Here is a 26370-nt window from a genome sequence, read left to right on the forward strand (position 1 = left end):
AGATTCTTACAATTACTTGTCAATGATACGGTTTCAAAATACACGCACATGTTTGTTTTTTGTGTACTGATTATATAGGTTTATGAACTAAATGGGTATTTGATATTGTTATATTTAATACTTTTAATTCGGTTGTCACTTGTATTGTTGAAGTTTCATAAATCTAAATTTTGAGTTCGTGAGATTTTGAATCTACCTATGTATATAATTTACATCCACGGATCTCTGGAAATGTTTATGTTATCATTATCCTGATATTATGATGTTATTTTTTTTAGTTTGATCACACAATTTTTATTATATTTAATTTGGTGATATTTACATACATAAGATTTTCGAACAAGATCAAAATTAGCAATTAACAAATATCGTAATCGGAAGAAATGTTTTAACAGAATAACGAAAGAGTTTTATATGATATATGTATGTATACATACAATGTGAAAAATACGTTCACCCTGATACAATTTTCATGTAGAGCGCTATAAATAGTCGATTATAAATAAATGTATGGTTTGTTAACTTGAAATATTTTTCGCATTTTTCCAATACAAAGTAGCACAAATAATTACGTGTAAATTAAAAATATAGGTTATATGAAATAAAGTTCAAATACGTATCTCTTGAAAGGGTGGCGAGATCGTCGTCTGTAAAGCCGGCTGTCATCACGTCGATCTGACAGACGATTTGGTGAATGATTTGATTTGATTTGATATAATGACATTTGCTCACTTGTGATAGCTAATCTCCGTATTTTGGTAAAATATCAAAGTTATCGAAAGGATGGAAGTGTTTCAAAATCAGCTCACAAATTTTGTGAATATCCAGTGAAAACAAACATCTAGTGAAACTAATAAAAATTTTGTAAAATATGTAGTTCTGACATACATATAATAATTATCTTTGATTTTATAATTAACGATTAAGATTAAAATATTAAGTTTTTCCAACATTATACAATATATAATACGTGTAATGTTTGAGAAACATCCCCTTTTCCATATCAAAATAGTAAGAGGCTTTGGTGACTTGTGTAAGTGCACTTTCAGGCGTAAGCTCGTCAAACGCGACTTTGCCTCCTTTTAATCTTGGAAAATGGCTTACGTAGCTAGAGAGTGACTTTGACATTTTTTTTTTGATTATTATTTTCCTTCAGAAACACCGTCGACGACACCTAAAATTGTAACGGGGGACTTTATTCGTAGCGTGAAAAATATACGATAATATTAGGCGTCGTAAACAACCTGTTAATTGAACGAGATAAGTAGGTAAAAAATTTCGACGCAAACAAGATTTTAATTTTATGCTCCGATGATTTTATACGTTGAAATTTTCACACTGATTACGAGCACACTTGTGGCACTCTCGATTCATAATTTAGTACACACTTAAAACTCGCAGTCAACAAACTTGAGCACAAATAAAACTCTATACAATGTCAGCACTTTTCCGGGCACTAAACACTCAGGTCTCGTCGTCACTTTTTTCCAACGACCACTTTCGACGACATTAAAACCCGATAACCTTATCGTAGACTTAACGTTCTAATGGTCCTTTCGATCGGCCCTCATCCTCGCATATCACACAGGATGAGGGTCTTTCGATTTGTACGGAGATTAAAGGGATTAGCGCTGGCGAACGTCCAATATGAATTCAGAACACTGTTGCTTTTTAGCCTATTGATAATATGGTTTCTGCAACATCATGATTTTGACAACATGCCATGTATGGTATGTTTTATCGTGACATCGTTAATGGATTCCACATCTGCCGATACTTTTATCACTTCCTAATCGATTTGCCCGCTTTTGGCATTGTCGTCCAACTCACTTACTGCTCGGAGTTGCGGTTTTGCGGAATAGTTTGGCCGGGTTGTTCGTTTTTACCTGTATTATAGTTTGAATTGTCCGGTTTCGAGAGAAATTCGAAATGATGGCCCTTTGTCGATTATAACGACCTACTTATGTAGCTTTGGTTTCTGCGATGGGTCCCTAAAAAGTGATAGCGGTCGCATCCAAACCTATTTCGGGCCCTACACCCCTCAGTGCTGGATTTCGCGTGCGTTTCACGCTTTGTTACCCCTTTTACATAATAAATTCGTGGGTCGTTCTCTGGCCTCTCACGTATGCAAGCTTTTCAGCGTCCCTTTTTTATCGTTGTCGTAACTTTCAGCTGGAAATGTTCCTCGTTACATTGATTAATACCGAGAATATATTCATTTTATTACTATGAAATAAATATTTCGGTACATGTTGTCGGTAAAACTCTTGATGACTGTCGGACTATATAATTAAATTTAACTTTTGATTGATTAACATTTTGAAACTTCGCAGTGGCATTCCTCAAATGTGAAAAAGGCAGACGATATGTACTTGAAATGTGTCTCGATTTGTGACAGTTTCCATCATTTGATTTTTATTTATTTTACATTATTTACGTACATAAATTATATGTACAATAATAGGAATTTCCCCAAGGCGGCAAAACTATTTTGCAAACATAATAATACATATCGTACAGTAGAATAAAAATAGAGATATCTATGGACAATCAACATTATTTTTGATACACAGCAAATATGCAAGAAATACATTATGAAGGTAGCATATTTTTATAAGATTCAACAAGTTCAAGATGCTAATAACTCGCGAAAAACTGATTGGTATTTGCGAGAAATTGAGGGGGAGAATACCGATTTATTTATTGTATCCGTCCCAATAATTAAGCCAGGAAAATCGGAAAATTCCAGTAGGAGACGATCGATCTGTATTTTTTAATAACCACAAGACTTCGCCAACAGCATATTTGGCCGGGACTTGAACATATGTATATTCTGGGGGTCTATGTGACGAGACAGAACTACGCTGTGGCTGTTTATGAATTATCATCTACATATATTTCTGCTATATGATTATTTATAACCAATCACGTACAATCATGTAATAGTACACAGAGTTTGATGTCAAATGGTATGACTAAATTGCCAAATTATACGGGAAATTGCTAATGCCCAAAAAAGACACTGCAGACCAAGAAAAATAATATAAATAGGTATGTTCATACATACATACGTACACGGAAAACGCTTTGTGTTTGTTTGTTTTAAAAAAGTAAAACATGTTCCTATGTATATTTTCTGGCCACAGTGTCATATTGGGGTGACCTGTGAAGACACTGGTATACTTGTATATTAAAAATAAATAAATAAATAATAAAATATGTATTTTATATGGTACATACATAGGTAAAAAAGTGCCTCCATATGTATGTGCTTATACATATAATTCTATTTGGATGAATTGTACATATGTATAAATTCATCCAAATAGAATTTTTTCGGTTTATTCTTTTATTTTTAAATTGAACTTGCCTCAACAGTACATCAAACAAAAAACATATATAAAGTTTTTTTCTGATTAGTTAAATGATGAAGAAATTGTATACCATATGTGAATATAATATGGTATACAATTAATTGATTAATTAATTTGTTAATGTTATTATTATTATTCATTCATTTTTATGTATTTATTATAATAATAAAATAAATAAATAAATATCTACATTGATACATAAACTCATAATTATTTAATGATAAAACATACATAATATGTACGTAAATGTCGAAGATAAATTGATATCGTTTCTATATAATTAGATAAACTGACGCACTTAACTATAATATATTTATATTATATGTATAACGATACTTTCCTAAACGAATTTATTTCGAAGGAATTAATTTGTAAGTAATACGTCTTAAAGACTGATGTGACATGTTAATATTGCGTGTCTGAAACTCGATCCTTCAACATCTTTCAGGCTTCTTTATTATCGATTGTCATTTTACGTTTTAGTATTACACATTATATGTATATGGAAATACGAAGGCTCTTCACTTTATTTTTTCTATATATTACATTTATACGCTATTTACGTACGCTAGTACATACAACGGTGTCCATTTATGGTTCAGAATTCGTTACAGAATTTCCTGCCTCCACCTCCCACGCTCTCCCACGCCATTAAAACTGCCAGCAAACATTTTTTTAAATTACGAGTCACTATGCAGATTCATGCATTATTTTCTCGTAAAGTCTCGTGTTGTAAATTATTTTTATTGCTTAAATTATTGTCCGACTTATCGCGTTTATGAAACGACGTAATATTTTCAGCACACCGAAATTTATATAGTTTTCTATGTATATTTGCGTAATATTTTTCGTTGCCTCGGCTCGTTTTAGGGTTAAACTCGTACACTCTTCATGCTGATAGACACAAGATAATTAACTCTTGAACTTTTTTTTTTCTTTTGCTGAAAAACCTGGTTCGCTCGCGTACTGAACATCACATACGAACAGGAAAAAAAACGCGCCAACTTCCGCCCACTGGTTAAAATAAGATCGACGTTTTTGTCGATAACTCAATTTTCCAAAGGTTGATTTATGTGTTGCGTGTGACGCATTCGCCATATTCTTTCAAGGAAATACATACATATAATGTTCAGTCAATAATAACCAATGTGGAAATTTTCTATTCTTATGAACGAATGAAAAGCTTCGTATCCGCAATGAGTACGTAATGCTTTATTTTATTCTCCGTTTTCTATTATTTATTGCACATATCATGTATGTGGTCAGGTTTGTTTATCCGTCGGATGTTATGATGTTTTCACAAACTTTGTAATACAGTTATTGTATATAAATTTAGTCAATGACCTACATTAGTAGTGTATTAGTAACTAGTATTAAGTTCAAAAGCAAAACTTAAATTTCATTGTTTCATTTATTCAGTGAATCTTATTAGTTTCATATAAGATGCAATGACAATAGTCGGCATAATGGACGGCCTCCGCTAGTAGGTGGAAATATCTCGAAATAAGAGCAATATGTGTAAGATCAAAAATGCTAGCAAGACGGTTTTACCTCTCCAGTATACATAGAGGTAAAGAGACAATTATTTATGTGCTTTTATGCTAGCTTCTATATTGGAGAACTATGGACGAAATACAGGCAGGAGACAATGTAGAGGATAAAGTTACGATACAAAACTGCTACCTTTGGCCTACCAAGGGGTTGCAGCGCGTCGGAGATGCTTGTAGAAGGGCACGTGCCTCACTTTGAGGCCATTCTCAGGGTAGAAGCGGCCTCCCTACGTCGTCGTGTATTTATATCGTCAATTGTTTTCTTGTTGCCGCATAAATTGACTTTCAATTGATCAATTAATTAGTATTATTTATTATCTATTATATGTATGTACATATGTAAATATATTATTATTATCATATGGGATGGGGATTGCACTATTTCCCTATCATCTGGAATGAAATTTTTTTATTATTATGTAATCCTAGATTCTAAACTACGCTATGTTTAGATCGCGACAGTGTCAGTTTTTATAAAGTTGATTTGCTTTCATATAAAATCTATAAGATTAAAGATACTATTTATGTAAAAAAATATTTATGTTTTTTAACTATTTAAAACTCCACTAAGTAATTGAAATATAATATGACAGACGAGTATGCCTTTCTAGCAATCACATTTATTCTCGTCTTTTTTAAAAATATTTTTATTTTTAAGCGACCTTCAAAATGTTGACTTTTGTCATTTGCTGGGTCTAAAGCTTTTGCTGTACAATGTACATATAATATTTATGTAGTAATTTGCTAATATAATTCCTACGCTGTTTTTTTTTTATACTATGAACATACATATACTATGTATATATAAATAGAGCCGTTATGTTTGAAAGTAGCAGAAGTCCAATTTTCAGTTCCAAAAATAATATTTATGTTTGGAATTTAAATATGCAATAATTCAATATATAATTTCGCAATAGACTTTGTATGTTTGTTTGTTTCGTAGAATCCGTGACGTTCAATTTAATAAAAAAAACAAACGAATATTAAAAAATAAATTTAAATAAAATAAAACTATTCAAATAAATTTAATAAAATGTTTACTATTAGATTGACCATGTTTAAGCAGTTTATATTACAAATACCGAGCGAAGCTGGGTAACAAAACAAGTGAAATATAAAGAAACAATAATTTGTTATCACTTATTTTAATTCGATATGTCCAGAATCTCGGAAAAGCAGAATAAACGTATTACAGGCCACCAATATTTTTAAATATTGTTAAATGCAAAACGTTATATTTAATGTTTTGCGAAATATTTCTCGAAATGAAGAAAAGTGGACTTATGCTACTTTCAAATATAAGGGCTCATATGTAGGTACATAAGTATGTACATATGTACTTCCAAGGGAAACCCTTGGGAATATTCCTTCAAAGACACTTCAGCTTGTGTGGTGCGGTAAGGTTGTTCAAATACATGTACAAATACTTAAAAAATAAACACAAAATAACAAGGGAACATTTGGAGTAGCACAGGTGCATCTTCTTATTTTTATCAGGAAATCCGTACAATGTCGATATATTTGCATAGGTCCAGTCAGTTCGAACTCTGTGGGGAATCGAATCCTTTTCACTTGCGTGCCAATGTTGTTTGGTCCAATTACACGATACTAAACAGTGACAAGAGGACGCTGATCTTCCAGAAAAAGCTTCACAACTTTTCTATATTTATTTCGTGTCACACTAATTGGGTATACAGGTTGACTCGTTTCGCACGCAATTTTGTACATTGTGCCTGTGTACTTGTTAGCTTTAGTTAATCGAGGCGTGCTCTATCAAAAGTTTTGCTGGATACCGCAGTTTTAACGAGTTTTAATATACCACACTTCATTTTGGCACTCTGGAAAAGCAAAACCTTACATTGTAGGGGCACCCCTTAAAAGAGGTTTATATTCGTTGATAATGTGTATTATTTAGTGGAGTTTTAACTTTTAATGTTTTTTAATGTGTCGGTCGATACATTAAGTGTGTTCGAGTATATTTCATCGATTGTTCTACTTTTTTCGTATGTTTTTTTGTATATATACATACATATATATGTATATATATAAAAGTTTCCTTCAATTTTCCGTCAATTTAACGTCGATCGACCGCAGATAAGGGGTTGATTAAACTTCAACTTCCGTACCCATAATTGGTATTCTAAAACTTCTCGTGCCTTTTAGATTGAACCGAGAGTCTTTCAGTAAATATTTAAGTTCTCTTCGGCCGTTGAGTTAATTACAATTTCGGACTGTCGAACAAACAAAATAAAATATGATAAAATATTCAAGCTGTGTATCTTTCACATTTTCCAAAACGTCTATAAATATGGATGAGACTTATGGAAATAGTTTCTTTTTTTATATGCGAGTATATATGTATGTTTTCAGCGAATGGTCTTGTTTTCCTTTTGTTATTCAAGCAATGGGATCTTCAACAAGTGTGGGTATAATATAATATAAGAATTCGAACCGGGATTGTATTCTTTGTGTATTTATATTGTATTTTATTTTATCGCCCACATTCTTTTTTATCAATGTTTTGTCGTCGTTTAAATTTATAATATTATGTATTGTATATATTAAAATTCAAAATTTCGCCCGTTGGATTTTGTGATAATATTTAACTACTTGTATGCTTTGTTAACGGGAAACAATGAAACTCATCTCGAGAGAGCAAGTAATTTAGAATTTATAATGATGTTGTATACTTTGAAAGCGAGCGATCAACGATATTAAATGTCAGATTGCGAACGGATATATTTTCGCCTTTGTTAAATTGATTTGCTCTTCTACATTTGACGTACAAGTTTAATTATATCTGTATTATTATTCGTTTCGATGCAAATACTGAACTGGGTCATTTCATACAAGCCGTTTGTTTTTCTTCATTCGACCTATACATACATATGTACATACATACATACATATAAATTCTCCTCTGTTTGGTTACGTTGCAAGTCGATGTTTTAAAATGGTACCATAATTGACGATTTATCACTTTTTTATTGAGAGCGAATGACTAAATATCAATTCGACAAATTGTTCTAATTGCGACGAACATTCCACGCAAAATTAAACCGAGTTCAATAGGTGCAAGATCTATTCTTGTATCATGTTCGAATTGTTGTAATGAAAAGTAGGTATTCTTAATTTATAAAGTATGCTATGTTTTATTTTTACAAGGTTTTTTTTATCAGTTTCACTTCGTCAGTTTGTCTGGCAGACTTCATACACTCTTCAGAAAGCTTTGAAACTTTGCCATTTTGCGAGGTTTGGCCGCCGATAGGGATTTCAATTTAGAGTCGATGGTGAAATGTAATCGTAATGAACACGTTTACAAAAGTTTAAGAATACAAAAAATTTGAAGACGGTGACGGCTAAGCCATTGTCAATTTCCAGTAGACTTGGTTGTTTGATTTTCCGCCCCCCACTCGTTTTGTCAGATTTTAGTCGTTTAAAGCTTTTAATATTATCATTTTCACACTACCTATATATATATATATATATATATATATATATATATATATATATATATATATATATATATATATATATATATATATATATATAATTGAACATCTTTTGGTTTGTCTATCTGTCTCGTATAGGCTCCTAAACCTCTCAACCGATTGGTTGAGAGGTTTAGGAGCCTATACGAGGTTGACCTAGGTTGACCTCGATTGACAAGAATTTATTCGGAAGTAATTCTTCAGTGTTTCTGGTCAGACTTGGATATTTGTGACTCCAAGTCAATCGTTTCCTATCAGAGTTTGCCAATTTATCTGATTTCATTGTTGAAACGGTTCCTCTTCAAATTTGCAACACCATCCTACCCACTATGTCACCACTATTATAAAATTATTTCAAAATTTTAATCTACAAATTTATATATGTATGTAAAAGTTTAATACCATAGGTGTCGCTGAAGGGCAACCCGAATGGTATCACGGGAAAATATAAATTTTAATAAATAAAGTATTCCTACTGTTATTCAGAATTTATATGTATGTAAATACATATATGCAATACAACTGTATTCAAATTATCTACATAAATAATTCAACTGAAAATTTCGTTACTGATGAGACAGTTGAAGATAATGCCATCAACACTTCTCGTGGAAAACTGTTCCGATTGTACCCTTTTTTGAACAAATTCCAATTCATATGTTATATTCTGGAACCTTCATATTATTGAGTACTTACATATCGTTCTTATGATGTGCATGTGATGATAATAAAAATTATTTGATAATCTTCAGTTCACATTTGCCTATCTTGGATGACTTGGATGACGGCATGAGCTCAAGTCCGCACTAATGTTATTTAATTCCAAGGCATAATATAATGCTAATCTGTTTTAAATTGTGTAGTGTCGCTTCTGCGAATTTCCTCTACCGTAGTGCGCAAACACCAGCTTAGGAGTATATACAAGTATGCATAATATAATAAATTTTCACCGTTTCAGCACTCGTAAAATGTTTTAGTGTCTTCCCCCCTCGTTTGCTATTCCTGTTGAAATACAAAATGTAAGAGAGATACGATTGTGCGTAGCTTTTAATACAATTTGTCATACTCTCTGCGGAGTTTCATACCGGTTCGTTTCATTTTTCATCGCTTCTGGGACGGACGGTCCTGATGAAATTCTACCCCCGAATGGATATCGAATTACCTTCTCTCTCCCTCTCTCTCTCTACCGTCGGAAATTTATATTAAAGTGATTAAAATATAAACCTGCATACTTTAAATAAAAAATGCTTCGGTTACACGCTTTGAGAAGCTGTAAAACCGGCTGCATCAAAAATCGCATGTCGACCGGTCATTGTGCACATTCTTTCTTGGGTTAGTCACATTGTGGTTATTGTAATATTACTCATCAGCGAAAGCTGTATTACCTAAAGTGTGGTTGTTTTATTTATATTCACAGATTAGTATGAATCATTTATTTGCTTTATTTTCTTATTAATAAAATACTCAACTCTTGGTATAAAACTATTACATATACTACTATTCAAACATTTTTCATTCTGCAAAAAATATTGTATGCTTCTTCAGTTAGGTTAAAAGTAGGGTGACCACGCGTCCCGTTTAGGCCGGGAAAGTCCCGTCATTTTCGTAAAATTTCCGTTTTGTTTGTTCATTGATGCACATAAGAATTTTACTATACATATGTACATAGATATATTTCCATATTTTCCTTGTTTTTCTTACAACATTTTATTGCATGAATATTTTGTTACATGTTTCTGGAAAAAAAAAATCACTATGTGCTATTATTTTCATCATAATTATTTTTAAATAACTGTAAAACACTATCATATTACATTAAATGTGCGTTCTGTTAAAAATTATATTACTTAACAAAAGAAGAAACGAAATTAAAAGAAATTTTCGGTTGTATTTTTGCAATTAAAAGCAATTAATGAAACCAAAAATATGTATATTTTTGGAAAATTTGTGTTTTTATATTAAAAAGATCTTTTTATTTTGTAGTATTATAATAATTGTTTGGTACATTTGTTTTATGAACACTCTTGGAATTAATAATTTATTACGGATATTTATGGTATTTCACAAATTTATGAATAACTTCATCGAGCTATTTTTATTCTTAAAAAAATTTTCCTCTGTTCAATAATGTAGCGAATATTTTCGGTATAAGAAAAATTATTACCTTTATCACTAGCGTAGTTTTTCATCATTTGACAGCATTATTCAACCACCCACCCTTCTTCAATCCAGTAAATTTTCTTAAACGCTCACTAGGGACTCTTCCCAACCACTAAATGCCTTTATCGTGATGAAACGGCAACGATCATATTTGAGTCATGTTCCAGAGTATGTAGAGTTCTGGAGCCCACTTCAATAAGCAAGGAATCGGTTAAAAAAAATTGCCCTGCTGGAAAACCCTGCTTATACGACTTTGTTTACAAGCAGGTGGATTATATTTTCGTCTCGGGGGTAAACAGTAGCACGTGTATGTTCCCTTTCTGCATGTTTGCGTACAAATGTAAAGGGACTTCTACAGCTAGATTGTTTTCTAATACATACATACACATACATACGTTTGTACGTTTTACGACTGTTTCACATTTGCCCTCGAATTCAAATTGATATTTTGCTCCCGGTGTGTGTGTGTCCCTCGTTAGCGAAACAACTCGGATAAAATAAAATAAAATAAGTAAATAAAATCGAATCGCGAAACTCGCAACTCGTCGGGATTTAACATTACGGGGGGAGGAAGGGGCCAGGTTGTATATATGAAAAGTAAATGGGGCGTTTATGCGAGTTTAACTGTACGAAAACGTATAAATTTAATTCGCGCAATTATGTTTTCGCGCGCAAATATTATGTGTTTTATATAGTAACAAAAAAATAAATAGGAGGAATAAAAGCGAGCACACGCTACATTTTTGCACTGATTGCGTGTCGAATGAGCGTATTATAGTGTAAATGGCTAAATGTGCAAATTTTAAACGATTCAACTGTCGCGCTTCAATTTGCGGTATGTTTTTATTTAGCAGCGGAGAAATTTGTATACATTTTATACGGTCGAAAAAAATTGAACTTGACCGCTTGTATTCCAATTCTATTCCATCTGATAAAATTTCAATTGAAAATTAGACTAGTAGACTGGAAAGAAAAGTTTGGTATTTTATTAATAATTATTATGTTCAGATCGTTTTATTATGAAAATGCAGATGAACATATGTACATATCTACATACATAGGTACATAGTGTTATTTTAAATATAATAAAAACGAATTAATTTCGTCACTTTGTAGTACATATTATGTATGTACTATGTGAATTGACCTTTACGTTCGCAAGGGCAAAGGATTATTTATATCGTTTGAAGTATAATAAATATAATATTATTTATACACATTTTTGGGTTACATGGTTTCATATTTATCGACGTCCTTTGTTTCCTTTTTTTATGTTTGCTAAAATTAGTTTTTATTTTTCGTCCTGGCAAAGTCCTTCGGCCGATTTCTGGCAATCGCCCCAAAAATGGAATAAAAATCTAATTTATTTGTTCCAAACTGGTACGAACTGAATTTTTCATTCATTTTGTATGCAATCCATTTCGCACGTGTTGTTTTGTTCATTTTGCTAAAAGCCGTCTGCCAAATTTGCCATTTCTAAAATGCCTTTGTTTTTGGACGCAACTAATTCTTATGGGAATTATAATCATTCGTAGGAAACATGTCCTTGATTTTAATTCGCATTGCAAAATCTTCGTCCATATGGTCAAACTTGGTGCATAAAGTGTATTATAATATGTATGTATGTATGTATGTAGTACAGTGCAGAAATATCTAATCTCACTACCATAACTTGGCAATTTCAATGGTTTTTTTTTTTTTGCAAATTGACGTGGGATGCGATTTCTTAAATATTAAATAAGAAAATTTGCTACAGGCGATTTTTTTACATCACAAATAATTAGCAATCAGATCATCATAACCGAAATTTATAAATAAATATTATGTAGATTGTATCATAGGAGTAATTTTCAGGGTTGTGGACTCGGAGCATATCAAGCGGAGTCGAAGTCGTAAAAAAAATCATCCAATTGTATTATTTTTTTTAATTAATAGTATCACGGTATGCGTCAAATAGAATCTTACTATTTATTTATACCTACATACATATTTCATTACCAATAATTCAAGTTGGAGTTGGAATCGGAGTCGGAGTCGGTAAATCTTGAAGTACATAATGTATCGGTACTGTGTTTGATCCGTACGCGGTCAAATTTTTTTCAGATACCTTTTAAATATACTTAATTAAATATTTATATTGAATTGTTTAATATGCAAATAAAAGTAAAAACTACCAACCTGCCTATATATAAACAATATAAAACACCAATAGAAAAATTAATTAAAATCAATTTTCAGTATATGGTGGTAAACGCTCAGAGACTTTGCGCCGTCCATTTACCTAGAGGAAACATTGGTAGCAAACAGTATATATAGAAGCTTTTTTTTCTTTTGTTATCATATTCGTATACGTTTTGTTGGCAGTGGTTTAACTGTGACGTACATATGTAAATATATATGTCAAATCGAAACGACTATTATAGTATGGCGAGCGTTATATCAGACAGAAAGACAGACACACAGAACAGCGATATTATACATATACATATATGATATAAAACGTTACGCATTGAAAATCGCTCCAGTTATAACCAACCTTTTCATAACCATTTATGTAATCTTAAATATTGATAGTTTCGCATGATCGATCATCAATCTATACACTAATTTGATCAAAGGCTTACATATTTTATTGTCTTCAATACATTTTTGCTTTGACGTTTTCATTCAGTGGTGGCATTCTCTTTTTAAACCGTATCGTGCAACCGTTTCTTTTTATTTTTTTTTTCATTTTCCATTGGGACATTCTCAAAGAACAAATAATTGAATGCAGAGTCCGCGTTTCAATGGGACAAGGGGGGGGGGGGTTTGTGTACATATGTATATGTATATATGTACGTCACCTCGCTGATCTGTTCGTGCCTGTAGATCCAAATCCAAAATCGCCTATTTGATACTCGTTGATTGAGGATTGGAACTGTTCGTATGCGGTGTGGTCTATTGATTTGGAAGGCGTGTTTGTCCAAGTCCGCTTTGCCGCCACAATTTGGCCGCATTGGGCTCTTTCAGCTGAAAGTAGGCCGCACTGCTGCAATATGCAAATCTTGTTTTGTATGTGTCTGTGTGTAATTCATTTCACCGTGCCAGTTCGGCCGAATTGTACCATCACAGTTGTGAAGATTTATTTTGCAAATTAATATCGCTTTTACAAAATTATGACCCGACTCGTTCAAGATGATATCTTCATTTACTTATTTACATAATAACCCGTTTACTTTATTCAGGTCGGAACGTTTATTTTTTAATGTGTAAGTTACATGAATATGAAATTTTTTTGATCAATATTTACATGCCCATATATTGAAAATGTATTAGTGATCAATTATTTAAAAAAAAATCACATTGATTACATTGATGCAGACTTTTTTGATGGGAGAAAATATGTCTCTCTTACTAGTGTGAATCGTGATATGAAATATGCCGTCGTGAGATAAAGACATTTCACCTACCAGTGGCATGCCGTGAAATTCTCCCTGTTTTTGTTGCAGTCTTATTTATATGTGCGCGAGCAGGATACGAGGGGACTAGGTGACGTCATACCGAGTCTCCTTGTATCCTGCTTGCGCACATGTGAGTAAGGCTGTGCAATAAAAACAGGGAGATTTTCAACGCATCCCACTTGTAACTACATGTTTTTCAAAGCAGAGATATCTATGGATTCCATTTCCTGTTTGTTTTTGTTAGTAATTATCTAATAGAAGATGCAATGACGTAACAAGCTGGGGGGGGGGGGGGGTAATGAAGAGTATCGATGTCCCGGGCAATATATTTCAGTATCGATGCCGGAAAGGCGATATATTTAATTTATGTTCAAAATATCGAAATGACATATTTTGTAGTAGCTTAGGTTCACTTCAAAATGTTCAATATGATCGAGGTCATTTCGTTGTCTTCAGCCAAGAGGACATCGACATGTACCGTTATAATATGTATTATGGTTTTTTTATTATCAAATTTTATTTATAGTCGACAAATATGACAAAAGGAGGGTGGGGGGGGGGGGATGAAAAAAATGCTAGCCTCGGGCGCCATTTACCCTCGTTACACCACTGTACAAATGAGTTGTTTAATCAATTTTTATACCGTTAATTAAAGCCATTTTAAAGGTCAACGAAGTCAATCTATAAAACCCTCGACATGAGGCCACCAACCCCTCAAAAAATACAGTCTGAGACCATTTGTAATTTTGAGTATAGTAAGATTATGATAAAGATTGCTAACATTTTAAGACAGTTATGTATATGTATATGTATGTATGAATGGAATTCAACATTTTAATTATATATGTATCTTTGTCACTCATACTACTATAATTCGACTAGTGAACTTTTACTATGGAATTTCATCGGGTGGTTTGCCAAACTTTTAACTTTCCATTTAAGTGCTTTTCTTGAACATCTCAAAACTGCCTGCAGTTCGTTTCAGTTTAGTTTTGTTTTTATTATAACAAGACTAAGTTGGCTCTTTAGTTGTAGAATGTGCTATAAACTAGTCGTTGATTTGCCAATAGGCGTTTTTGAATTTTTTATAATATTTCAAACGGTATATGCATGTTGAAACTAGCTATGCAACAACTATTGCACATCTCCATAAAAGGCTTGTAATATATATTTGCAACATATAATTTATAATACTTTATAAGGAATCGAATGCGTGTGGTTACTTTTTACTGATTATATTATCTAAGAGGGAGGATTTAGTCCAAGGTGATTTCCAGAATAGGGAATGGTAATTTCGACTTAGATTTTCATATTTGTATAGTAGTACATATTATACATAATATAAGAGGTAAAAAATAATATTTTTCAATCGTTTAGTTTTATACGTACACGTTTAGACTATGTAAATAGGATTGCTAATTGGCTCGTGACCTCAATTGAAATTAAATTTGACGGCAACACCCTATCTTCTCACCCCATTCGCTGCATTCGGCGTTGAGGAAATAATTACTTTCCAGCATTCTAATTTTGGGATCTCGTCTAAAACGCACACACATAATGTTATTAATTTTATTCTCGGCTAGATTCTCTGACGACCGAGTTTCATTTTAATAATAATGTATACACATACAAAATATTGTTTCCTAAAGTGTTCGATGACATTGATAAATTGCGAGTAAATTTACTGTTGAGCGAAAGCTTCTTAAATTTCATTTTCTCCGTACAAGTTGATTTTCAGGAAATAAAAAGTTGAATGTGATTACCATATACGTACAGTTTGTGTCTATCTTTATATTGTTTGATTGATTTTTATGTATATTATTCCTGTTAGAAATTTCCTTAAGGAAAATTGCATAGAAAATAATTGATAAGGAGAAAGAAGTTGAAGTCATCGACCTAACATGGTACAAAGTCAATTTTGAATTATTCAAATCAAATCGAGCATTTACATTTTCAAATGAATATTAAAAACCGAATTTAAAATTGATCTAGAAAAAATTGAAAATGGGATAAAAAGCAGGTCATCAAATATTCGTTCTCGGGTCGTAATCCTCGCTGTTGATATACGTTTGCTCTAAAAAAAAAAAGTAAAAATATTACGTATGAGAATTCCGCTTGGGCAATAAATTTACAACCCTGGGTCGAGCTCGTTACCTGTCCTTTCTTTCGCTAATATTCCCCGTAAGTGCTATCGTAAATTATTCCAGCCATTGAGTATGCCGGTTGCCTTTTTTGATCAAAAGGCTTCTGTGTTTTAACTCGTCCGTGGAGCCAATTGTCGACATGTTGCCGAATATCGTACTTTATACATACATATGTATGTATGCAGGTAAATCCTCTATTTTACCCGTTCTGAATAAAATCCCGTGCCTGGAAGGCTTCCTGTTCTACCCACGTCTCATTGGTTGGCTTCCTCTGTGCTGTTTCTATTTCGTTTTACTATTGTTACAGTATATGTATGTCTGTTTCTGAACATAAAAGTGAACAAAATCCATGTTTATTTTGAAATTCTGTGCTTAAATCTCTCTATAGTTTGTTTTTTAGAATTGAATAATCATACTTCAAATTTAATATCTGCCGTAGTTGTCTGAGAAAATTGTAATTTTCTATCATTTCTAATCCCAAACCCGAAATTTCCTTCTTAATACATCCTTTTTCGTACGAAATTCGGTCCTTTCAGATGATGCCGAACTTTTGAAATGAAATTCCCAACTTTTCGATGTCACATTTCGTCCTTGAAAGTGAAAGGAATGATATTTTAGTATATATAAAACGAAACTTCGTACAAAACTGATACGCACGAGTACATCCATTATTTATGTATGTATGTAAATTCTAGTAAAATTTGAATTGGAATATAATAATCGTTAAAAAGAATGAATGAAATCTTCTATTGAAGCTTTCAAGGAGAGACCAAACGATTAACATTTCAGTTCATAAATCACTACGCACTTATCTGCGCTGTAATTTTTATTAACATTTTTCAAACTCAAATCCCCGAACGCTCGATAATATGAAGATGTTTTCCGTAAAATAATGGTAGCATCTTTGAAAAATGTTCTTGGCGAAGTATTAAAAATAATTAGTTTTATTAATCATCGCAGCTATAATTCAAACTGTTATTTTACGTAAAATTTTGCTCTTAGAAAAGAGAAGTTTCAAATGTATAATATGTAGATATTAAAAATATAGATACACGAAAATATAATATGGTCATGCGGTGTAAAAATGAACAAACTTACATACTGATTATACATATACGATGTATGTAAATATTTAATTATAATTCATGAGGAATGCGATTAAGAAGACGTAGATGTAATATATAATTTTCTTTCATTTATTTTTTCATTTATACCCAACAGGTAACCCCAATGCATTTTCCTGGCGAGAAACATTGTACACTTGATACAAGTATTATTAGTATTATACAAAGTAAATACATATCAATGAATACCCACAGAGACATCTATGGTTTTTTGTAAATTTGCAGCATTTTATACAATTCAGTGAAATTTGAGACTGCTGAAAACTCCAGATTTCTGAGAAAGTTTATATCAATATTTATTATCTATAAATTGCAAAATGCTGTAAACTCATTTTTCTAGAAATAAGACAGGATTGCCAATTTATTGGAACCGTTTCAATGAAAATCAGATAAATTAGCAAACCCTGATCGACCTGGAGTCACAAAACCAGTGGGATTTGAACCCGTGACCACTTTGTTCATAATGATAACCAGCAGAATAGACTATTATCAGGGGCGTCATTGGGGGGGGGTCTAGGGTGGGCAACCGCCCCTCCTAGATTTGAACCTGACTATCCACGTTGTTTAATGTATTATTATGAATTTGAATTAAAATACTAAACCAACAAAAATAGAATATTGAAATTCGTAATAAACACGTCGATTTTTCCCATATAAAATAATTTTAACTCCCAAATACATTTTATAAAACTCGTTTATCTTTTGAATTTATTTTACTATTAATTTTCTGAAATGTCGCCCCTAACTATTATATTCATAAATAGTAGTTGGATCTTAGTTTTATATGAAACGTCACGAATAAATCCATTTTTTTTATTATGTATAGCTAACTTCTAATCGATAAGTTAAGTTAATCGTAATAGTTAAACGTGTGAAAAATCGAACCGATTCAATTTGCTCGGTTCACCTCTCGTCACGTATTAATTGAAGTTAAAATGTCGAAATAATAATAAGTAATTCACTTAAATCTGAAAATTTACCTTTCAGCTTTTGTATTATCCGCCCACCTGAAATTACATCGAGAAAATTAAAGCGTCAATTTTGTTCTCTCTTGTCAAAAGTCGTTTCAATACACGCCAGCGATCATCCAATTACGACATAAAATACAATACAGATTATTGATTAGTGGCATGTCGCATTTTCAAGATTTTAAATTCAGCTGAAATTTTGTATGTGATTGCGAACAAGGTCGGGAGGGATTATTAAGTTGAAAACAATAAAATTTTGACGATTGTAAATAATGTAATAAAATAATTCTATTTACTAGCGTGTTCGATCTTTTTATTATAGTACTTAATATATGTATGTAACTAGTGTTGTGCCCGTTGATATTTCGACGAGTGGTTTCGAAAGGAATTGATACATGAACCACGCCCGAGGCTATTGTCGCAAACACAATCGAAAGCATTGCATGCTAACCACTGATCTATGTACATATGTTGCTTTTACATATGTACATATGTACATACATATATTAAGTACATTTATAGATAATTTTTCTAAAGGAAAAAATATTTACTAGGACGAAAACATATATATATATATATATATATATATATATATATATATATATACATATATATATATATATATATATATATATATATATATATATATATATATATACATATATATATATATATATATATATATATATATATATATATATATATATATATATATATATATATATATACATATATATACATATGTATTATGCATATAATATCAAAACTTGTAAGATTCACAAAATTCAATAAATTCAACTCGGCCTTGAATACATTGTCCCAAAAAGATTTCATCCTCGCACCCAAGTCATCACCATTGCGACGACTGAGTATTCTTGATCCTGCCCGTAAACAGGGCGAATGATGAAAAGATCGACCGATAAGGACGAAGTCATATTTTTACGTTTTCGATCGCTTGTAACAATTTCCATGAAACATTGGTTCTTTCCGATCCCAGACCCACGCTTACACTGTAACAGAATGTATTATATTGATTAGTGGCGTGTCGTACAAATTCAGCTGAAATTTAAACACATACATACGTATATGTTCACGTTATAATGAATGGTTTCTTTGATTCTTGTTATAATTGAACTACTGGTATTGTTGTGACATTTTCACGCGATTTTCGGTATTTCGGTCACACGTGGAAAATTCTAATCGCGTGTTCGACCGTGAATTTCGTACTTCTTTCCCTCACACTTTCTTCACGAAGCGGCAAAAGTGGACGTATTGAAAAAAAAAAACGAGGTCGACGTATATATGATATGACAACTCTTCAAAATTGTTCTGAAAGTGAAGTCGTCCATCGGCTTTTAATGGCACGAAAGTGAAATAAATAAGTGGTACGCGTCAATCACTTCGCAATTTTTATGTGCATATGTATTATATATCGAACGGATCGATTTGTAGTGCATCGCTTCGTAAAATGAAAATTTGCACATGGTCGTTTTGTCTCGTAATGTGAATCTACTGGGGTTCGTGAACGAGCGGTCGTTGTATTCTTGTGGCGTTTTATGAAGACGAATCGCCGTTGGTTTAAAAAACGATTCCAATTCAATCTCTTATCAAATCTAGACAGTGATTTATGATGTAGGAATTATGCCGAGTTATGTATTACAAGAAATATGGTAAAATAAGTGTAACGCCCCGTCAAAAATGACGGGTTGTACATATACATAATAACATACGATAGTTTGCGTTTCGAGAGTCAGTGTGACAAACATTTCGCGTGTGACGTTCAATTTAACGAATTTGTATTGTTCAAAAAGCAGTTCGAGATTAGTTGATGATTAACGAGTTTATTTGAATGAACTAATTGTGTTTTTGTTCCGCGAATTGGATAGTTTTTACGTGATAAACGGATAGAGATAAATGCGTGGAGGAACTCCAGCTGTGAAAGCGGATCCTCACACCGTAGCGGGTCGACCGGGTGTGCACATATCCGACTCGGTCAGAGTGCACGTGTATATGCAAATATGGGACTAATCTCTCACCAGTATCCGTCACTATGTTATCTTCTTGTAAACATTGTAGTAAAATATCGCGTAAAGATACGTAAAGCCAGATATGTACATATATGGTTTTAATCTTGAAATTATCTAAAAAAATAAAAGGAATGCATGCATCATTTATCGCCTTTAATGCAAATAAATATACAAATAAATAAGTGAAGCTGTACGTATTGTTACGTTCCAGGGGTTGTTTGTCTTTTCAAAAAGTTGATTAGCATGATGGTCGACTCAGGCAACATCCCAATCAATACTTCTTTATTTTTATTTAATTACATTTTTCTACAAGTTATAACCAAAGAGATTATTTTAACACTGAATCTTTTATTAAATTTTTAAATGTATACGTATTACTGTTTTCTCTAGTAAATTCGAAAAGCGCTTTTGAACTTGATCTTGAAAGTCGAACTTAATATTGAAACGATGAACTTGAGAAACGCGTAGAACTGTGTATAAAGATGTCAGATGTCAGATGTTCTGACTTGTCTGAATATTTTTTAATAACTCACTGAATATTTTTAGTAAATGTCTCAAGGTGGTCGTTTCCTATCTATAGTTTGCCAATTTATCTGTTTTTTTTTAAACGGTTTCAACAAATTGGCAAACTTGAGCCGTTTCTCGAAAGTTTCGAATTTTTTAGCATCTCGAATTCGCTGATTTTCAAAAATAATTATTAGTCAAATTCATCCATAGATATCTATATGATGCTCTGTAAAATTACTCTATAAAGCAGGGCTGTGGAATCGGGGCATTTCAAACGGAGTCGTAGTCGTAAAACATCAACCAACTCCGACTCCTTTTTTATTATTATTTTTAATTAATAGTATTACTGTATTCATCAACTAGAGTCTCTAATTTTATTGAAGTAAATTTAATAATGTCTTTATAAAAATCGTGAATTTAAATTACTTTATATAAATAAAAATGGTTAAATTGCACATATTTTGATGTGTTTCGGCCAAAAGCGATGTTTCCTCCGTCTCATTCTTTTTTTATGAAATTGATTTGTTTGTATATGGAATTCATATACATATACTATGAATGTACTTACTTTTTATTAATACCTATTTCATTACCAATAATTCAATAAATTGGGTTACATGTCAATTTTTAGTGATTTTTTTCGAATTCCTTTAATTTTTTATGTTTTGAAAATCGCTATTATTTTTATTACTTATAATTTTATTCGTCGGCATGAAAAGATCATCTTACTAAAATTGTTCAAGTTGGGATTGGAGTTTGGAGTCGTATTCGGAGTCGAATCATAAAATAAAGCCGGAGTCGGTAAATTTTGATCCGACTCCACAGCCTTGCTATAAAGTGTTTATCGTTGTTTTTAATTGGTCAGGAGGGCGCATTTGGGATGTACCTGTTAGGCCTCCTGGTATATACATAGTTTATATGTAAAATAAAATAAAACTTCATGATGAATAATGAATGAATGCAAATTAGAAATTGAATTTATGTACGTATTATTCATATTATCGTAATTATATTATAATAAATTTGTTTTTTAATATTTTATGTAATAACTTAGTACATATTGGGTTCGCTTTAATAATTTTCATTTGAGTACTCTATATTATGTATGCATAGAAAAAATTCTTGCCGTCAGCCAAATTATAATTTCAAATGGTGTTCATCTCTTTGATTGTCGATATCTCGAGAATTCTTAATCTTTTGACGAGATCCCTTTTCGATGAGTCATTTCGCGTAACGTCTGGAAAGAAGAGGTCGATATATCGTTTGCATAATAAGATTCGTATTCAGTGTTTTTCAAAGTGTGAGACGCTAAAAAAAATCTGGAGGTCGAATTTTTACAAAACTTCATTTATTGTTACGATGTACGTACACAAAGAAAATGCGACCTCAAGGTTTTGACTGATAATTTTAGACCGCCGCTGCTTGAAATTAGGGTTTTTATTTTTGTTTTCCAAACTTATCAGTCAAGAAATCCACGTTAGTCACACTCGGATTAGCAATTGCTTTATTCTACGCAAGTCGTCCAAAATAATCAAGTTTTGAGGACCTTTGAACTTTTTTTCATCTGCTACTTTTTGACTTCAGAACTTCACACGTACTTTTATTTTATTTCCCATACAAAATAATAGTAACAATATTCGGAATCAGAAATAGTTTCTTTATCTGATCGTGCGACTGTGTAACTTTTGCTCTCAATCCTGATAAAAGAAATACCCACTTTGAGAAGTTCAGGCCTCTTCGCTGATTATGACTCTCAAATCGATAATTCACAACGAATTCATATCCCAATCCTTAATCGAAAAGGTAGCGTTTGTTTACCGATGTTGCGAAATACATATATTTTTTATGTTGAAATTTGGAGAGGTCCTTGGAGCGGTAAATACACTTTATAAATGTCAGAGGTCAAACTGGGTGTATGTACATATCCTTGAGGAGCATCGAACCGAAGTGGGGAGTGTTCTTGCCAAATTGACATGAAAACAATGAAGACAAAGGAAGTTTAACCAGGGGGGATGATCGATACGAGCCCCTTTAACATTTTTGAATTGACTTTGATTACGTTTTATGCTTACTCTGGGTTTTGTTTGTTTTAGGTATACCAAGCGTTGTTCAAACCTTTGCGCGTGTCCCGCCACCAATTCCGGAGAGTTTTATCGTGTATGCGCTCCATCAGGAGACTCAAGTGCCAGGAGGTCTACGCCATGGAGAAGGTCACCAAGGTTGACAGCCTCTCACTCGTGCTTAGCGGCAAGTCAGTATATTATATGCATTATGTTTAAACTTCATTTCGTTTTATATCCAAGAAAATAAACCTCGTCAACAGTAGTTGGGTATTGTTCGCAAATACGTGTTTCATCATGTATAACTATGTAGGTATAATGCTTCTGACTGCTGGAGTTGCCAAGTCTGGCCCTGCAGTTCAGGTTGTAGTTTTAATAGATAAGAAAGCTACAACGTTCATCATTTTTCCTCATAACCAAAGATCAGCGTTGGGACGATGATTTTGGTACAAAAATGGTTCACTATTGTCAACCATGCTTTTTTGCTCTCTTGCTTTGCATTTTGATGGAGCGTTCTATTGTTATTTAACGAGCACCAAGCCAATGCCTAAGTCTACTCATAACCCACAACTTGTTGATGATTTTAAAGGCGAAAACACACTGAGTAGTATGGGACGTCATTTGTCCTTGGCTTCCCGCTGTAATCATAGACAGTGGACGTTCCCCAAACCGAATTCGGGTGTTCTTGCACGTGTAGAATGTATATGTCTGGAAAATCGCACGTGTATGCATATCCATATATATACATCCGACAAGTTTCTCCTACATTTCTTCAAATATGGGATTCACCGTTATCGATCACTGTCAAACAAGGATAAAATATCACCGGAAACACTCCAGGGGGTGATTTTTGGGAATTTTACCATGAATATGAGCTAGAAGGGTTGCGTTTTTTCGCATGTTTAAAGGTATCTAAAAAAAAACGCGTACCGCGTACCGCTCGGTGGGTTTTCGCCCTAAAGTACTACTTTGGGTGTTCACTCTTCACTTTAGGTGTTTACTCGGTGTGCTTACAGTATTCTTTTACTGAAAATTTCCAAATCATTTGGTCAAACCGAGTATTTAGTAACCAGGTGCACGCATTCCTGCACTCGATTAAAAGTGAGCACCGATTAAAAACTGCACATTGTTGTACGAACAATCAGTGTAACGAAATAAGCGTTTTATATATGTACATATTTCATTATTTTATTCTTATTATATACATACATCATTTGTGCCATGACAGGAATTACGCCAAGGTGACACATATGGTTAGATTATTTTTGTACATAAGTAATAACAATTTTTCAAACAACAGTACATATAATACAATAGAGACATCTATAGACAGCAAATTTGCGAGAAATACATTATGTAGGTAGCATTTATAAGATTCAACAAATTCGAGATGCTTATAACTCGAATTTGCGAGAGACTGGGGTAGAGAATACCAACTGGATCCGTCACAATAATTAAGCTATAAAAATCGGAAAATTCTGACAGGAGACGATCGATCTATATTTTAATAACCAATGGGATCACGCCAGCAGCGTATTTAGCTGTGACTTGACCCACGACCTCTCTACTAGTATGCAATAACCAGTGCACTACGCTGTGGCTAATGCAGTGCTAATATGTAAGTTTGTCATAAGTAATGCCCGGACCCAGAAGGTGCCGCGTATTGTTCAAACGTTGTAAATGCATTGTTAAAGGTTTGCGGAACCTTTTTTACAAAGGATTTACAACAATGGAACAATGAGCGGCCCCTTGGCTATCCTACCTCTAGTCATAAGATGCTAGCGAGAGTGTTACATATGATGTATTTGCTGACTTAAGACAGAACACGATTTTATGTCGGAGGAACTTCTCGTTTGCTCAGTGCAGAGATTCGTGGTTATTTCTATCTGTGATCCGGTGGACAATCTGCCACCATTCTTCCCATCCTGTACCAATTTGAAAACAGCGTTTAGGGATGATCCTGTCAGTTTTTTAATTTATTTTGAACATCTTATAGAAGACCGTCCTTTCGCTCGCCTTCTGTCTAGTTTTCCGGTGATAACGTGGCCAAAGTAGGAAATAATCCTTGTTCTACTTTTTGTGGAAGGTCTGTTTGAAATTGCCAGCTCTTTGAGGATGTTCGTGCGTCCATGAAATATATAGCATCCGCTTCTAGCACCACATTTCTAAGGCATTTATATGGTTCGATTGTTTATTAAAAATAAAATGGATTCAAAAAAACACTAAGAAATATTTGTTTAAATGAATACGTTCACATTTGGTGAATATTCACAATTTTAGGATTATTACTTTAGGTCTTTAATTTTTATGTTCATAAAAGCGTTCGGTAAACTATCGTAGTTCTTACATTGCTTATTCAAGCTTCAATGTTTCCCCATTATTTTCTGCCAGAAGGCTGACTTATGTAATTAATATATTGTAATATTTGGGAAAGCATATGAGAAGTTTTGAATCGCACAGGAAAATAATATGTTTGTACACAATTATTTAGTTCGGGGTAGGCAATCAAAACCGATTGCCACATGTGGAAAATTTATCGTGAAAGTACATATGTTGTATCAAAAGTTTTGACATTTTTCATGTTTTTTTACAAATTATGCTTTTCTCTTATAAAAAAATAATCGGTGGCTCATTTCTCGTACCCATAATTACGAGTAGGTACGTAACAATATTGAGACTTTTTCTAGCAATCATATTTATGCTATGCTTGGATTAAAATTCTTCACTTCTTCAATTCTTGACATATGTATATTCTTGAAAGTAAATATTAAACGGTAGCACACAATCTTGCATAACAATAATTACACACATACGTAGCAGTGGCGTGCCGTCATTGGACTAGATGGACGAAGCTAGTCTCCTAAAATCTTTTATCTAAAAATTTTAAATATCAATAATTTAATTACAATAAATTCTAATCATTTTCCATATTGATATTGTTCACTCGCATTAGCGAAGTTCAGACACCGAAATCGGCACTATGTATTATTATGTTATCGGTATTGTTATGGTATGGTCCGCCGCGTCGTTTGCTTGTACGGACTCGCCGTCCAATTCAGTTCCGGTCATTTTAGGCGAACCGTCGAAGACATTTTTTTAATTTACTCGTCTCTTCAAACATTTATGGAATTTTCACTAAGAATATTCTGATTTGTGTCTATTAAAATATCACTCTGAACTATTTTTTATTATTAAAATAGCACATATTTATACAGAACTTTTATGAAGTTCGAATATATGAAGTTCCGTAAATGACTAAAGTAAATGGAACTATTGCTAATTTCAATGATATTCACATAGCCAGCAGTATGGCTCAGTGGTTGCGTTTATGTTTAGCACCAAGAGATTATTGGGTTCGATCCCGGGCTAATCTCTAATACTGCTGGTTAGACTTGGATATTTCTGACTCCAAGTCGATCGTTTCTTATCAGAGTTTGCCAATTTTATCTGATCATTGTTGAAACGGTTCCTCAAAAAATTGGCAAAAAAAAAATTATTCCATCTACTGCCAAATCTTCTGTACTT

General features: G+C 32.7%; 1 protein-coding gene across 9 annotated transcripts in view; it reads left to right on the forward strand.

Moving 5' to 3' along the window:
* Positions 1–26370, forward strand: part of LOC143916341 (popeye domain-containing protein 1-like) — a 58661-nt gene that overhangs the window by 24361 nt on the left and 7930 nt on the right. For all 9 annotated transcript variants that reach the window (XM_077437380.1, XM_077437376.1, XM_077437372.1 and 6 more), the window contains exon 3: positions 22879–23036. In XM_077437380.1, coding sequence (XP_077293506.1) covers positions 22879–23036 — 158 coding nt within the window. The remainder of the gene's footprint in view (positions 1–22878; positions 23037–26370) is intronic.

The sequence above is a fragment of the Arctopsyche grandis genome, chromosome 9 (genome assembly GCF_051622035.1).
Source record: "Arctopsyche grandis isolate Sample6627 chromosome 9, ASM5162203v2, whole genome shotgun sequence".
In the NCBI taxonomy this organism is placed as follows: Eukaryota; Metazoa; Arthropoda; class Insecta; order Trichoptera; family Hydropsychidae; genus Arctopsyche; species Arctopsyche grandis.